This window comes from Diabrotica undecimpunctata, chromosome 1 (genome assembly GCF_040954645.1).
Source record: "Diabrotica undecimpunctata isolate CICGRU chromosome 1, icDiaUnde3, whole genome shotgun sequence".
NCBI classification, from domain to species: Eukaryota; Metazoa; Arthropoda; class Insecta; order Coleoptera; family Chrysomelidae; genus Diabrotica; species Diabrotica undecimpunctata.
In genome coordinates, this window is record NC_092803.1 from 177,445,689 (window position 1) to 177,459,876 (window position 14,188).

General features: G+C 31.7%; 1 protein-coding gene across 3 annotated transcripts in view; it reads left to right on the top strand.

The window, feature by feature from the left end:
• Positions 1 to 14,188, top strand: part of ham (hamlet) — a 377,563-nt gene that overhangs the window by 232,590 nt on the left and 130,785 nt on the right. For all 3 annotated transcript variants that reach the window (XM_072520632.1, XM_072520634.1, XM_072520633.1), the window contains exon 2: positions 12,028 to 12,404. In XM_072520632.1, coding sequence (XP_072376733.1) covers positions 12,028 to 12,404 — 377 coding nt within the window. The remainder of the gene's footprint in view (positions 1 to 12,027; positions 12,405 to 14,188) is intronic.

Here is a 14,188-nt window from a genome sequence, read left to right on the forward strand (position 1 = left end):
TATATATATATACATATATATATTCAGTTTTGTTTTCTTAGTGTAGACGTGCAGACAATCTACAAAAAATTTACGTAAGATAACTTTCACGAAAGCAAAAACTAAAAATCATTATCACTTCATTATAATTTCTGTTATCTTTTCAATAGTGTGGGGGTTCAACCAGAAGAGTACTTAATTTAAAATCAGTTTATTCTGTAATTAACATTTAAAGATAGTTTGTGGTTTCTGCGGCTACCGCTGACCACAGTTTAGATATAATCGTAGGATATCCGTCTAGTGTTTTTACTAAAATCTAATTAGGCGTTTTCTTTTCTAGAAGATAATCCCTGATACGTGGTCTATTTATAAGACGACCCCTTAAGTTAATTGATTAAAAGGAAGGAAAGTGATAATAAGATCGATTAGGAATTAATTTCAGTCGCACTTTGAGATCTATTTAAAAAACAGTTCGTTGTTTTCGAGATATAACATTGGTTATCACGAAAAATATCTTTGTCGTCCTGATTAGGATACAGTTGCTTATCACACCGACGTTATTTTTTTCCTCCAGCACTTCTTGTTCTTAAAAATATGTGTAGTCATTATAAATTTTATATATTACACCAGGTATTCAGTGTTATTGGTAGTTTGATTATTATTCTTACTATAACGTCTTCTTTCAAAGTATGTAATTATAACGATTAGTGGAAGGTTGTGTAATTTGGACTCCTGCGAAACTACGAAATATTACACGTTTTCCATAACAAGATATTTTTTTTGAATCTTCTACTTCTATGTTCTAATTAATTTTACACCCCAGAATGGAGAAAATAGTTATACTATTACAATAAAAATAACAATTTTAAATAAAAACTGTATGTGTAACTATTAGTTTCATCGTGTAAGTTTTGATTTAGATGGACCAGGAAAAGACATAATTAAAAGAGCATTTTCAAAAACAGACTTAATTGTATCTATTTTTGTTTCTAACAAACGCGTTTATAACAGAAGCGTTGTCTTATAGGACTGACGCTTATGTGGATTGCTTCGTTTCGTCAGTAAGTACATTATTGGTCCCTGATTGTAAGAAAGTATTAAAATCTGTTTGAGAAGATAAATGTTGATACTTACAGATTGGGAAAGATTTGCCTACCAGTTCGCTGATCTGATCAACAGTTAAACTTTTTCCTGTTTTGTGATACATTTACCGGCACGAAAAACGGAGCACTTGCATTTTAAAAATAAAAACTAAAAATTTGATTTCTCTTTAATTTTTTATTATTATAATAACGTAAACACAAACGAAACAAACCGTTTTAAGTAATTTCTAATAAAAATTTAACTTTTGAACAAAGAACTGTTTCAGTAGATAAAAATTGAAAAATTAAGGAAAAAAAGTAATTAAATGTTGTAACAAAATGACGGTCAATTAATGAAAACTTAAACCATGTGTCTGGACCAATTGATGAATGTTTAATCCACGTGCTCGAATTATTGCCTAAATTCTCCTTGGCATGCGTAAAATCAAATAAAAATGTCCTGTTGAGGAATAAGTTCCTATTTCTCTAAAAGGGCTTTTTGTAACTGATTTAAGGTTAAAGGAACACGACTTTGTATCCTTCGCCCAAGCATGTCCCAAACATGTTCGATTGGGTTTGCGTCTGGACTCAATGCTGGCCAAACCATTACAGGAATGTTTACTTCATTTAAAAACTGTTGAGTGATTCTTGCACTGTGAGGCTTGGCTATAGGAAGATTGTGTGACGTGGGTATGCCATTAACCCCCAAAATATTACGAAAAAACGTGTATATGCTTATGTCAAAGAGACAGGAATAAGGCATCCATTATCGGTTAAAAAGGAGATAGCTGGAAAAAAATGGATGAAATTGTTTTTTTCTAGGCATCCTGACATTGCAAAGCGTCGTGCTCAAAAACTCAATTTGGCCAGAGCCCAAAAATTAAATCGTACAGTTATAAGTGACTATTTCGAGAAACTTCGACAGATTTTATATGAGAAAGGCTTAGCAGGGAAACCTGCTCAAATATAAAACATGGACGAAAAAGAATGCCAGCTTACACTTGGCTATCACCAACAAACTTGGCTAGTAAAGGTGCTAAAAGGGTGCATATCGTTGCACCAGAGCACGGCGAAAATATAACAATCGTGGCATGTGACAACGGCATAGGTAACAGCATTCCGCCACTTATCATTATGAAAGGGCAACGAGTTAAACCAGAATGATATTGTAATCTTCCAGCAGAAACAAAAATTATAATGATATAAGATAAGATATAAGAAAGGAAGCATGACAGCAGATGCATTTATACAGTGGTTAGATCACTTCTGTCGATTCAAAAATCCTGGACCAGCCCTTTTAATTTTTGATGGAGCTTCATCTCATTTAGATATAAGAATTGTAGAAGCTGCAATAAAAAAAGATGTAACTCTGTTTTGTCTACCATCTAACACCACCCATGAGCTTCAACCACTCGATAAAGCAGTCTTCAGGAGTTTTAAATCTTACTGGAATGAGGAGGTGTTAAATTTTTTGGGTGAACCATAATAACGAACGTACCAATAACCGAGCAAGATTTGGGCAAATATTTACGCCGGTTTGGAAAAACGCAATGACGCAAAAAATATTTGTTCTGGATTTGAAGCAACTGGAATATGGCCATTCAATCCAAATGCTATTCCGGATGCTGCCTTTGCACCTAGTTGTCTGACACAACGAGAGATTGAAACAATCGCCGAAGATTTTCAAGAAAATCCTACAACCCAACCAGAAATTGAAACAACTGGCAAAAAGAATACAAATTTTGAAGAACAGCTATCCTGCAGCGGTGTAAACAAAAATGATAAAAGCAAAGCATTCTCGAGCAGTGAGAAAAGGAAAATTACCAAAAAAAAAGAACTCACCAAAGTTTTTCAAACTTAATCTCAGATGAAGACAGTGACTCATCTGGGTCTTACACAAGTGGTACAGCTTCCAGCGAGGATTATAGTGATGCAGTTTACACGTCAAATAAATATGATAAAAATAAAGTTGCAAAAATAAGTGAGACAGAGCCATGTGAAGAACTAAATGCAAGTTTTAGTTCCAGTGGTTTGCTGATTACACCGGAGTTAAAAGTATCAACAAAAAAACGTCGGCAGGCCATTAATGCGAAAGCACAAGAAGTTACCAGAGATTTATTTAGTGCACAATCTCATAGCTCAGCAAAACTAAAACCGAATTTAAAAAAAGATTTATGGTACTGTTTCTTGTGTGATGAAGATAGAGTGTCTGATATGGGCAAGAGTGTTTGTTGTAATAAGTATATCTACGAGGAATGTATAGGATTACCAAAAGACGACAAGGATATATTTGTATGTCCTCGATGTGTGTAAATGTGCGATATATGTACTTAATGTATTAACAAATTATTGTTTTTAATATGAATAAACGTTTCTTTCACTAAACTTTGTATTTATTCTTTAATTCTTAGGTTTAAAATTTATTAGCCATGTAAATTTCCTTCAAAAATGAAACTGGCCTTATTAAGTTACCAGTTCCAAATAAGGCCAAATATTCAAGATTTATTGAATGTTAAAATTTTATATTTTTTTATTTATTTCTTAAGTATTTTATCGTAAAATTCGATAGCTAAAATGTTAGGCAATACGTATACAAGACTATTCCCCCCATATTTTTGCTGAATAAAATATTACAAACGTTTAAACCTTAACGTGGCCTTAATTGGCGTCCTTACCTTACACAAAATGATTTAATAATAAATAACACTTTTTAAGCATATAAACATTTACAATAACTCCGTAGAATTAGGTTCAAATTAAATGACATAAAATATTCGTAGAGCTGGTTAAGAAACATACCTTTTTAAATAAAAAACAGATTCTACGACCCTTTCTAGGAGCCAAGAGAGCCTATATCCTTGTTTCCTAGACTAAAATAAACATGATATTGGAGACATTTCTAAAGCTATTTTTTTCTTGATATTCATTTTTATAAATCAGTTCGTTATACCAAAAGTTTAGTTCGTATTGAAGGTGTTAAATTTATTATAGACATACATATTTCTCTTCTTGTACACTATACCAAAAAAGCAATACATACATGTAATGCACACGTCACAGGCTAAAAATACAAAAACCAGATGTGTGACAATAAGTTAATGTTTTGTCTTAGTGTTATCTCCCGACCCCTGCCACATAATAATCTTAACATCGCAGAATCATGTCGAATGCTCCATCGCTCGGATTTCACACAATCCTCTGCAAACAAATTATAACAATACGCTCACTGCTACTTTGTCGACATAAATAAAATGACCATCAAACTTGATAGTCTGGCTTTTCAGAAATCATACAGATATGGTGTTTTTTCAGAGACGTGTCTGTAAAAGAATTAAAAGTAAAACATGGAACGAATGAGAAGGTCTCTTAAAAAGAGCAGTTTAAAATGTAATAAATAACATAATATATTGTGATATGACAGACAAATCTAAATGTATTTAAAACAATGTAATATTTTAGTAAAAAATCCTGCTAAGTATATTTTAATATCCATCATAATATAAATATGTGAAAACTCTACTAGCAATGAACCCATCCCAATTTTTTTGTCACGTTCCAATATACAGGGTGTCCAAAAACTCACGTGACAAACAAAGACCGGAGATTTGTCAGATAATTTTAAGACAATTTAACCCAATTCACCTTATCCGAAAATGCTTTCTAAGGGAGCTAGAGCTCTTTAAAGACGGCGCCTTGTAATTAGTTTTTTTTAAATATCTTCAGAACGCTTCTATTCAGTAAAACGAAAACTAGTAGGATTATTTTTATCCTTTAGACTTAAATCGATTTCATTAATTGCAAATTTCGCATATTTTAACTCACAACTTTTTTGTCTTTATTTTTTTAACCATTATTAACTTTTTAGATATTCTAGTACTACAAGGTACTTTTGCTTTAAGTTGTAAAATACACAGTTTTCTAGAAAAATTGATTAGAAACTTTTTCGTTTTCTTGCCAGTTAGCTTTGGACTCAGGGCCGTTCCTGGCGGATATGCAATGAATGCCCCGCACGCAGGCGCTAAATTTTAGGGGCGCCAAATATTTGGTTACCATTACAAAAATATTCTCACTTCTAAAACAAAAAAAGTCAGTGTTCAGTACTTCCCCGGTAAGCGCTAAAGCAATCACTTCATCCGATTGCTATTCCCTATTATAATACCAAAATTACTAATTAAATTACCACCCTACAATTTTATTAGTGTCAGCACACGAAGCGCCGTCTAATGCCGCTCGCCGCGTTTGAGTAAAGAATGTACTATTGATAAAGAGCAACAAAAATATTATGAAACTGAAAAACAGCGATGGCGTGGAATCATTAAAAGAATGATTTGTATTATGCAGTATTTACCTGGTCAAAATTTAGCTTTTAGGGGTGACAGTACGAATCTTTATGAGACTAATAATGGCAATTTTTTGAAATTAGTTGAAATGATTGCTAAATTCGATCCAATTATGATGGAACACCTGAGCAATATTCGAAGGTCTAAAGGGTTGCGCCGAAATATGCCTCATTACCTGAGCAATCACTTCCAAAATGAATTAATTCGTTTATTTTCAAGAAATATTCAGAAAGAAATTCTGAGTTGCCTCAGAACAGCAAAATATTACTTAATTATTTTGGATGAATCTCCAGATGCTAGCCATGTTGAGCAGCTGACGGTCATAATTCGCTTCGTTTATTGTTCTCCATATGAAGTCGAAATTAGAGAACACTTTCTGGGTTTTTTCAAAGTTTTAAATACTAGAGGATAAGGGCTCTTCAATTTTTTAAAAGAAGAAGTATTATCAAAATTTGAAATAAACCTTGATGACATGAGAGGTCAGGGTTACGACAATGGGGCAAATATGTCTGGCAAGCATGTGGGCCTTCAAGCTCAAATTCTAAAAATTAATCCCGGAGCAATGTTTTTGCCTTGTTCAGCTCACACTTTTAATTTAAGTGTCAACGATGCAGCTAAAATTTTATATGAGACTAGTTTTTTTTTCAATTATTCAGGAGTTGTTCAATTTTTTTTCTGCTTCACCCTACAGATGGGACATTTTAAAAAGGAATGTACCAAACTCAACTTTAAAATCAGTAAGTGAAACACGATGGGAAAGCAGAGTCAAAGCCATTATTTCGCCCACTTAGGTTTCAATTCCTCGAAATTTGTAAAAGTTTACATGATTTGGTGGAAGATAATTCAAGAGATATGAACACGAAACATTCAGCAAGGTCACTATTAGACAAAATTAAAACGTTCAAATTCATTTTTTCTATTATAATTTGGCATGATGTGTTAACAAAAGTTAATATAGTAAGTAAAATGGTCCAGAATCCAAATACAACTTTAAATGAATGCCATACAGAAATAAAACATCTTATTATTTATTTCACTGAAAAAAGGTCAGACAAACATTTCGAGATTTTCAGGAATGAGGCTGTAGCAGAAGCAGAAAAAAGTGATGTAGAGCAAACATTTCCATTATTAAGACAAAGAAAGACGAAGCTTCAATTTTCGTATGAAAACAATGATACGGTACAGATGAAACAGTATTCGATCCAAAACAAAAATTTAAGATCAGTTTTTATTTTCAAATTTTGGACACAACAATTCAATTCCTACAAAGACGCTTTGGGGGAATAGATAAGTGCCACGATGTATTTGGATTTTTGGGTAATTTTCAAAATCTAGATTCTGATGTGATTAAAAGATCATGTATGGATTTGGATTTAGCTTTACAAATTCAAGACGAAGGAATCGTATGCAAAGATATTGATGGTCTTGATTTGCATAATGAAATTCTGTCATACAAAGTTCTTAACCCAATCACAGACTCTAGCAAAATTTCGGATTCGCCCATAGATATTTTAAATTATATAAATTAAATTATATATCACAAGAACATGTTATGATATAGGTATCTTAAAAACATAATATGGGGGCGCACAAAAAATCCTGCACGCAGACGCTCACTACCCTAGGAACGGGCCTGTTTGGACTGTCAACAAATGTATAATCTACGTTTTTCATTGTCAAATTGCTGTCAGTTCGCGAAGTTTTTCATTTAGTTTTTTACTTAATGGCATTTAAACGCAACAATTTTAATTCAACAAAATTGATTTTTACAATTGAGGTATACGCTAATGCACTTAGTTTATGACGAAATGAGATGTACAGCTCGAGAAGCACAACGTAGCTACGCTTAAAATGTTTTCAATCGTGAGCATCCCACTCACTCAATATTTACAGCTCTTCATCAACGTTTAGGAGAAACAGATTCAGTGGTCCCAAAATATAATGAAACAGGGCGACATAATGATGTAACAGTAGCACATGAAGTCGTTATTTTAATTGAAGTTGAGAAAAATACAGACATTACCGGTAGAAGACTATCTGCCATGTATCACACAATATCAAAATCTTCCGTAGGAAATATCTTACACTACGAAAATAATAATCGTTTTAATTACCCACTTTTACAAGGAGATTTTCCTGCTCGTGAAGAATTCATCAATGGTTATAAAATCAGAAAACTCAAAATGAAGATTTTTTCAGATAGGTTCATTTTGTTTTGTGACGGAGCTACATTCACAAAAAATGGAATTTTTAATATACATAATGCACATTATTATTCGTACGTTGGTGGTAATCCCCACGTTGTTTAAGAATTTGAGCATAGGTTTGGCATAAACGTCTGAATAGGAGTAGTTGACGATTGTCTACTTGGACCTATGGAATTGCCTGTTCGTTTAAATGGTGCTGATTACTTAAATTTCCAGCAAAATATTTTATTTGATTTGTTAGACGATGAGCCTATAAATATTCGGCAAAACTTATGGTTTCTACATGACGGTTTTCCGACCCACTTTAGCAGAAATATACCAGACTTTATTGATAAGATCTACGAAGACCACTGAATTGGAAGATGCCATACAATTTCTTAGCCATCAAGGTAGGCGGATTTGAATCCTTGTGATTATTGTGTTTAGGAATATTTGTTAATTTTTTTTCGATACAAAATCGTGCACAACTCTGGCTAAGGTTACAAGATGCTTGCAACGAATTTAGAAATAACTGGAAATATTTTCCAAGAATTCGGAGTTCTCTTTGCAAAAGATCAAATTTATGCATAGAGACTAATAGCTATCATATCGACCATCTTTTGTAACTATCTACCTTTGATACTTGCTCATTTGTGTTGGTTTCGTTCCATCGGAATATACAGGGTGAGTCACCACTAACGAGACGGAAGATTACAGCGACACGGTAAAAGATTTTGAAAAAATTTTAAATGTGTAGTCTGTAGGTTGATAAAGGCTACATTTTAAAATTTTTCTGAAATATACAGGATGTCACAATAAAGCGCGGCGTTTCAAAGTTATATTTTTTCTTATGGAACACCCTGTATTTTATTAGATTTTCTAATTGTCTGCAAAAAAATAAGGTATAGTTTCATAAGACTTCCCCATACCTATGTACAGAGTGTTCTGAGCTATGTCGAATTTTCTTAAAATGTAAAACTTTAAACGAGGACTCATTCTTAATTTATTTAAGCAATTCTAATAAAATTACTCATACATCTAAATAGCTGGATATTGGTCGAATGTATTTCATGATTAATTATTACACATTTATTTACAGGGTGTTCAAAATTTGTAGTTTCATTATTGGATTATTCAATGTGTAATATAAGGCTTATTTTAAATGGAACACCCTGTATATTAATGAATTATTAAATTAAAAAAAAATTTCTCTTTCGAATGATATACAGATATCGTATAACTTGAACTAATAGGTTTGCCGTAATTTAAAATTTTGTTAAACGGAAATCGATTTCATAAATTTATAATAATTACTTTACTTTCGATTTTTAAACCCATCATATTGACATATTGTTATAAACAAAACCAGTGTAGTTGTAAATACATTTTTTGTAAAAAAATTAAAATTTTTATGTCTTTGGATTTGTACTCGTTGGGAATAGGATAATTAGTATTAAAATATGATGAAAAGAAAACAAAACAAATTTGTTGAAAATCTGATGTTTTTTAGATTTTCTACGATTCATCAAGTAAAAGGCAACTGAGCAGAGGTTACAGTTTCCAAAAATGACGTTTACCGTTTCGTATGCAACATTACCAGTAGCACGGAATCTATTAAGCAATCTCTCAAAAATTTCCTTTTGGGGGTGTTTTCTATCAAAATACTTTTGAGCATAAACTTTAGAAGCTAAGAGACAATTTTACAAACATTCTCCAATGCAAAGTACCATGTCGACTCTTTTATGGATAGCGTAATTCTTCATTTTTAGGAACAATGAAAGTTAAATATTACACACGAATGTTTATATTTTGACAATTACCAGACCGTCATGTCAGAAAATGACAATGTCATACAATGACATTAACTAACTATATCTTTTGTTTTAAAATCAATATACCGATGAAGAGTTTAAATAATTGTAAATTACGCAAAAACTATGAGACTTAAGTATAGGACATCTTTATACCATTCAAAAGAGGAAACTTTTTTTAGTATTACGATTAATTAATATCCATGTTGTTCCATTTAAAATAAGCCTCATATTAGACATTGAATAATCCAAAATTGAAACTAAGTTTGTAACACCCTGTTAATAAATGATTAATAATGAATAATAGAATAAATTTAACTATTACCCATATTTCGCTGTAAGAAAATTTGTTATAATTGCTTAAATAAGTCGAGAATAAGTCTTCTTTAAAAATTTTTTTTGCTTATAATGTAGTAAGTTGTGGTTTATTTTGTATTATTTATGTTCATTTTGTATTATTTGTTTTATGAAAATGCTTTCTGATTCGTTGTGTATCAGCAAGTAAAAGTATAAAATATACACATTTGTTTACAATTACATTGGTTTCATTTATAACAAATATGTCAAAATGATGGGTTTAAAAATCGAGAGCAACAACTAAAATATTTTGAAATCGTAACGAAAATTTTAAATTACGCAAAATCTATCACTCCTAGTTATAGAACTGATAGATGTATTCATTAATATACAGGGCGTTCCATTTAAAATAAGCCTTATATTACACATTGAATAATCCAATAATAAAACTGCAAATTTTGATCACCCTGTAAATAAATGTTTAATAATTAATCATGAAATACATTTAACCAATATCCAACTATTTAGAGGTATAACCAATTTTATTATTTCGCATTTCTTAAATAAGTTAGGAATGAGTCTTCGTTTAAAGCTTTACATTTTAAGAATATTCCACATAACTCAGAACACTCTGTACATAGGTATAGGGAGATCTTATGAAACTATACCTCATTTTTTGCCGAAAATTAGAAAATGCAATAAAATATAGGGTGTCCCATAAGAAAAAATATAACTTTGATACGTCGCACTTTATTGGGACGCCCTTAATATTTCAACATAATTTTAAAATGTAGCTCTTATTAACCTTCAAACTGTAAATTTAAATTTTGAATCTTCCATCTCGTTAGTGGTGATTCACCCTGTATACTTTGATTTTAAAAACCTTTAAATAAAATTTTGTTTCAAATTGGTTTTTTTATTCTTTTCCCAAATTTTTTTACGAATTGTGTGTAGCATTTATTGAAACAAAAGATAATTTGTAGAATTAATTAAGGTATCTATTAGTTTAACTTTCATGACGAAAAAACGAAAAATTTTCAAATCGATTTTTCTAGAAAATGGTGTATACTTCAGACTTAAAGTAAGAGTACCTTTTATTACAAGAATACCTGAAAATTGAATAATCTAGCATTACGAATGCTTAAAGTTTAAACCAAAAAAGCTATGCGTTAAAATAACTGCTGACTTACCCAAAACGGACGCCAATGACCGGTACTATAAATTCGCATTTTTCGGAAAACCAGTGGAACTTTTCAACGCCGAATCCTCGCGAAATAAAAAGTTCTGCAGAACCGTGGAAATATAAAAAATCTTTAACAATGCTTAGCCAGTTTATATTACTTGTCTTCGTCTGCGCTAGGAGATACCCTTCCTACACCTGGGCTTATAATTGGCCACACTAATACTCCTTTCTATCATAAAATGTAATATTCTACTTAGGTACTCAGTAAAATCTTAGAGAAAATTGAACAATTGATAAAATTCCTTAAAGATATTAATATACATATACTATTGAAAATTACAAGTATATATAGGTAAACTAACTTATGTATATGATTGTTTTTGTAAAATAACAAAAATTAAATTAACCAAGCAAGTTTTAGCTTACTTAGTTTACTAGCATTGGAGATTACTCCAGTCGCCAGAGACGAAACTGCCACTAAAAATTATGCGAACAAGCTAAATTTTGGTGAGAATGTCAATTTTTGGACCCCAAAAAAGGTGCAAAAAAGTTTGGCAATTTGCATTTTGGAATTTCCATTGTTAGAGCCTAATTTTCAGAACCTGTAGCATAAAATTTCGATCTTTAATTTCGGCAACAAATATGAGGCATTTGAAATATGCTTAAAAAACAGTGAATTTATACTCACATTACAATCGATCTAAAACATTTAAAACTGCTTCTTTTTGATTGCGCAACTACGTTTTTTCTAAACTATACTACTACAGCTATAAATTTTACCTAATGCGGTCTTCGTGGAAGCATTTCCCGTGGCGTGGGATCGCTTGTAATGTGAAAGTTTAAATTCAGCATTTTCTAGGCATATTTGAAATATCTCATATTTGTTGCCACGACTCAAAATTGACATTTCATGTTATAGGTTTTAAATATTAGGCTCTAATAATGGAAATTCCATAGCGACCGGTTAATCGAAGTGATACATTTTGTTGATCTCATGAAAATCGTAAAAAACTATAAAAATATATCATATGTCCACAATTCAAACTTGCTTTTATAAAATTTGTATGCTTGTTATTATAAAGCTCCTAATAATAAAATATACTCAATTTGCAAATAATTTTACTAAAGTATTTTCTTTTGTAATTGTAGAAGGTTCTGATGATGAAATAGAAGTACCAAGTAAACAAATTTGCGTAGACGAACAATCCATGGAAAGAACGATGGTTCCTCCCAGGGTAGAATCTGAAAATATCGATTATTGTCCCATCGAAAACTACAGAAATAAATCCGATCAAATTGAGACAGCGAAAAAGACACCAGAATTCTATAATGATAAGCAACTAGAATTTAACAGAAAAGTAAACGACAGTACGAACGAGAACAACACGTATCTTTTTCTCCCTAGTGAATTAGAAGTAAGAGAAACAGGTGTTTTTACTACATCAGACGTTCCTAAGGGAGTAAGGTATGGACCATTTCAAGGCGTATGGGCGCCTAAACCACAAGATATTAGGTTTGCTTGGCAGGTAAGTGCATATTGTATTTTATTTTTATATAAATGTGGAACTTACACTTTTGTCTTTAACCTAATAGGAGTGCATATCAAATGTTTTTCTGTTTAAGCTTTTCCAGTCAATACCTATTTCTCTTTTATTATCAGTTGAAATTATGTAAATGATTTATTGCATAAAACAGGTTCCAAATTATTTAAAATTTTCATACTTTTGAACATCAATGATAGTTGTATTGTAGCTGAGGCGTTTTATTATCAAATGTATGCAATCACATTGGCTGTATTTACAAACAAACAACAATGTTGGCAAACAACATTTTGTTTGTATGAAATATTCAATTTTAAATTATATAGTACTTCTATAGTATTGAATTATTGAATTGTTAAACTTTGGGAAATCTATATTAAATTATAACCTAATACAAAAGTTTAATACATAGTAGTTGACTCCAAGATATCAGGAAATTATCCCTTTCTTGTAGATAAATATTGATGGAGGGAGATTGAAGCAGCGAGTTGTGTTGTCTTGAAAGGAAGCGAAACATAAAGGTCAAGTAGTATAAGCCATCAAAGGCAGCTGTCTGTTGATAAACGAGCTAATAACAAACGCGACATTTTGATTACGCTATCACCCCTTGCTAGCAACACCGCTCACTCTCCCGAACAGCACCGTGCTTTCCGCCCTTAAAGATGACGATTTACTAATTACTTTCAGACATTATTTTCGACACCCCACTATCTCGGCTCAAACTTACTAAAGATTCAATTAGAAATCTACATTGATACTTTGTTAATTCTTGGTGAATATACCAGGGTTGTGAGATGTATAATATATATATATACCGTGACAATGTTTGCGTTGAAAACCTCAAAGTGTCTATTTGAAGCAAAATTAAAAAACTACAAGCTCTACAAATTGCAGATTCGATTTTATATTCTTTTCTTTATTCACTATAATAGTGATGTGATAGCACTGCCTAAATAAATAACTAATTGTCTATAAAGATATTCAACTACAACTTGTTTAATTCTGAATATTGTTTTGAAGTTATACTTCGAAAATTGTTCTGAAAAAGTAAAACTTTAGCTTATTCCCACATATAACTTTGTTTAAGACAATAAGAAAAATTATTAAGAAAGATATAAGAAAATACAATAAAACTGGTAGAAAATGCAATCGAAAACAGGAAAAACTATAAGAACAAAGAAAAGCATTATTCATTGGGAAGAAGCAAACAACAAAGCAAAGCTCTAACAAACGAAAACACCAGAATTCTCTCCAGCTCTACCAGAAATCCTTCCGGAAGAAGTAGAATCGACAATTACAAAAATGAAAAGCGGTAAAGCAGCTGGAATAGACTGGGAACTAGGAACTGCTTAAATTCGCTAGCCTGTGCATTATATGAAAAGGCATTCGACTCCATAGAACTTTGGGCAATAGAGACAGCGATGAACAACTGCAGGATAGACTCCTGATACAGAATGCTCATACATAATATATTTACAAGAAAGCTACAATGAAAATACAAATAGATGCCAAAGCTATACCAATCAACAGAGGAGTTCGCCAGGGAGATGTTATCTCACCAAAGCTATTCACACTTGGACTGGAAGACGTGTTCAATAACTGGGTAGATAAAGGAATAAATGTTAATGGAAGAAAACTGAGTCATTTGAGATACGCTGATGACATTGTAATATTCGCTACAAGTTTCGAAGAACTACAGAGCATGATAACGGCACTATTTCAAGCTTCGAAAAAAGTAGGTCTTAAGATGAACTTGGAAAAAACAAAAA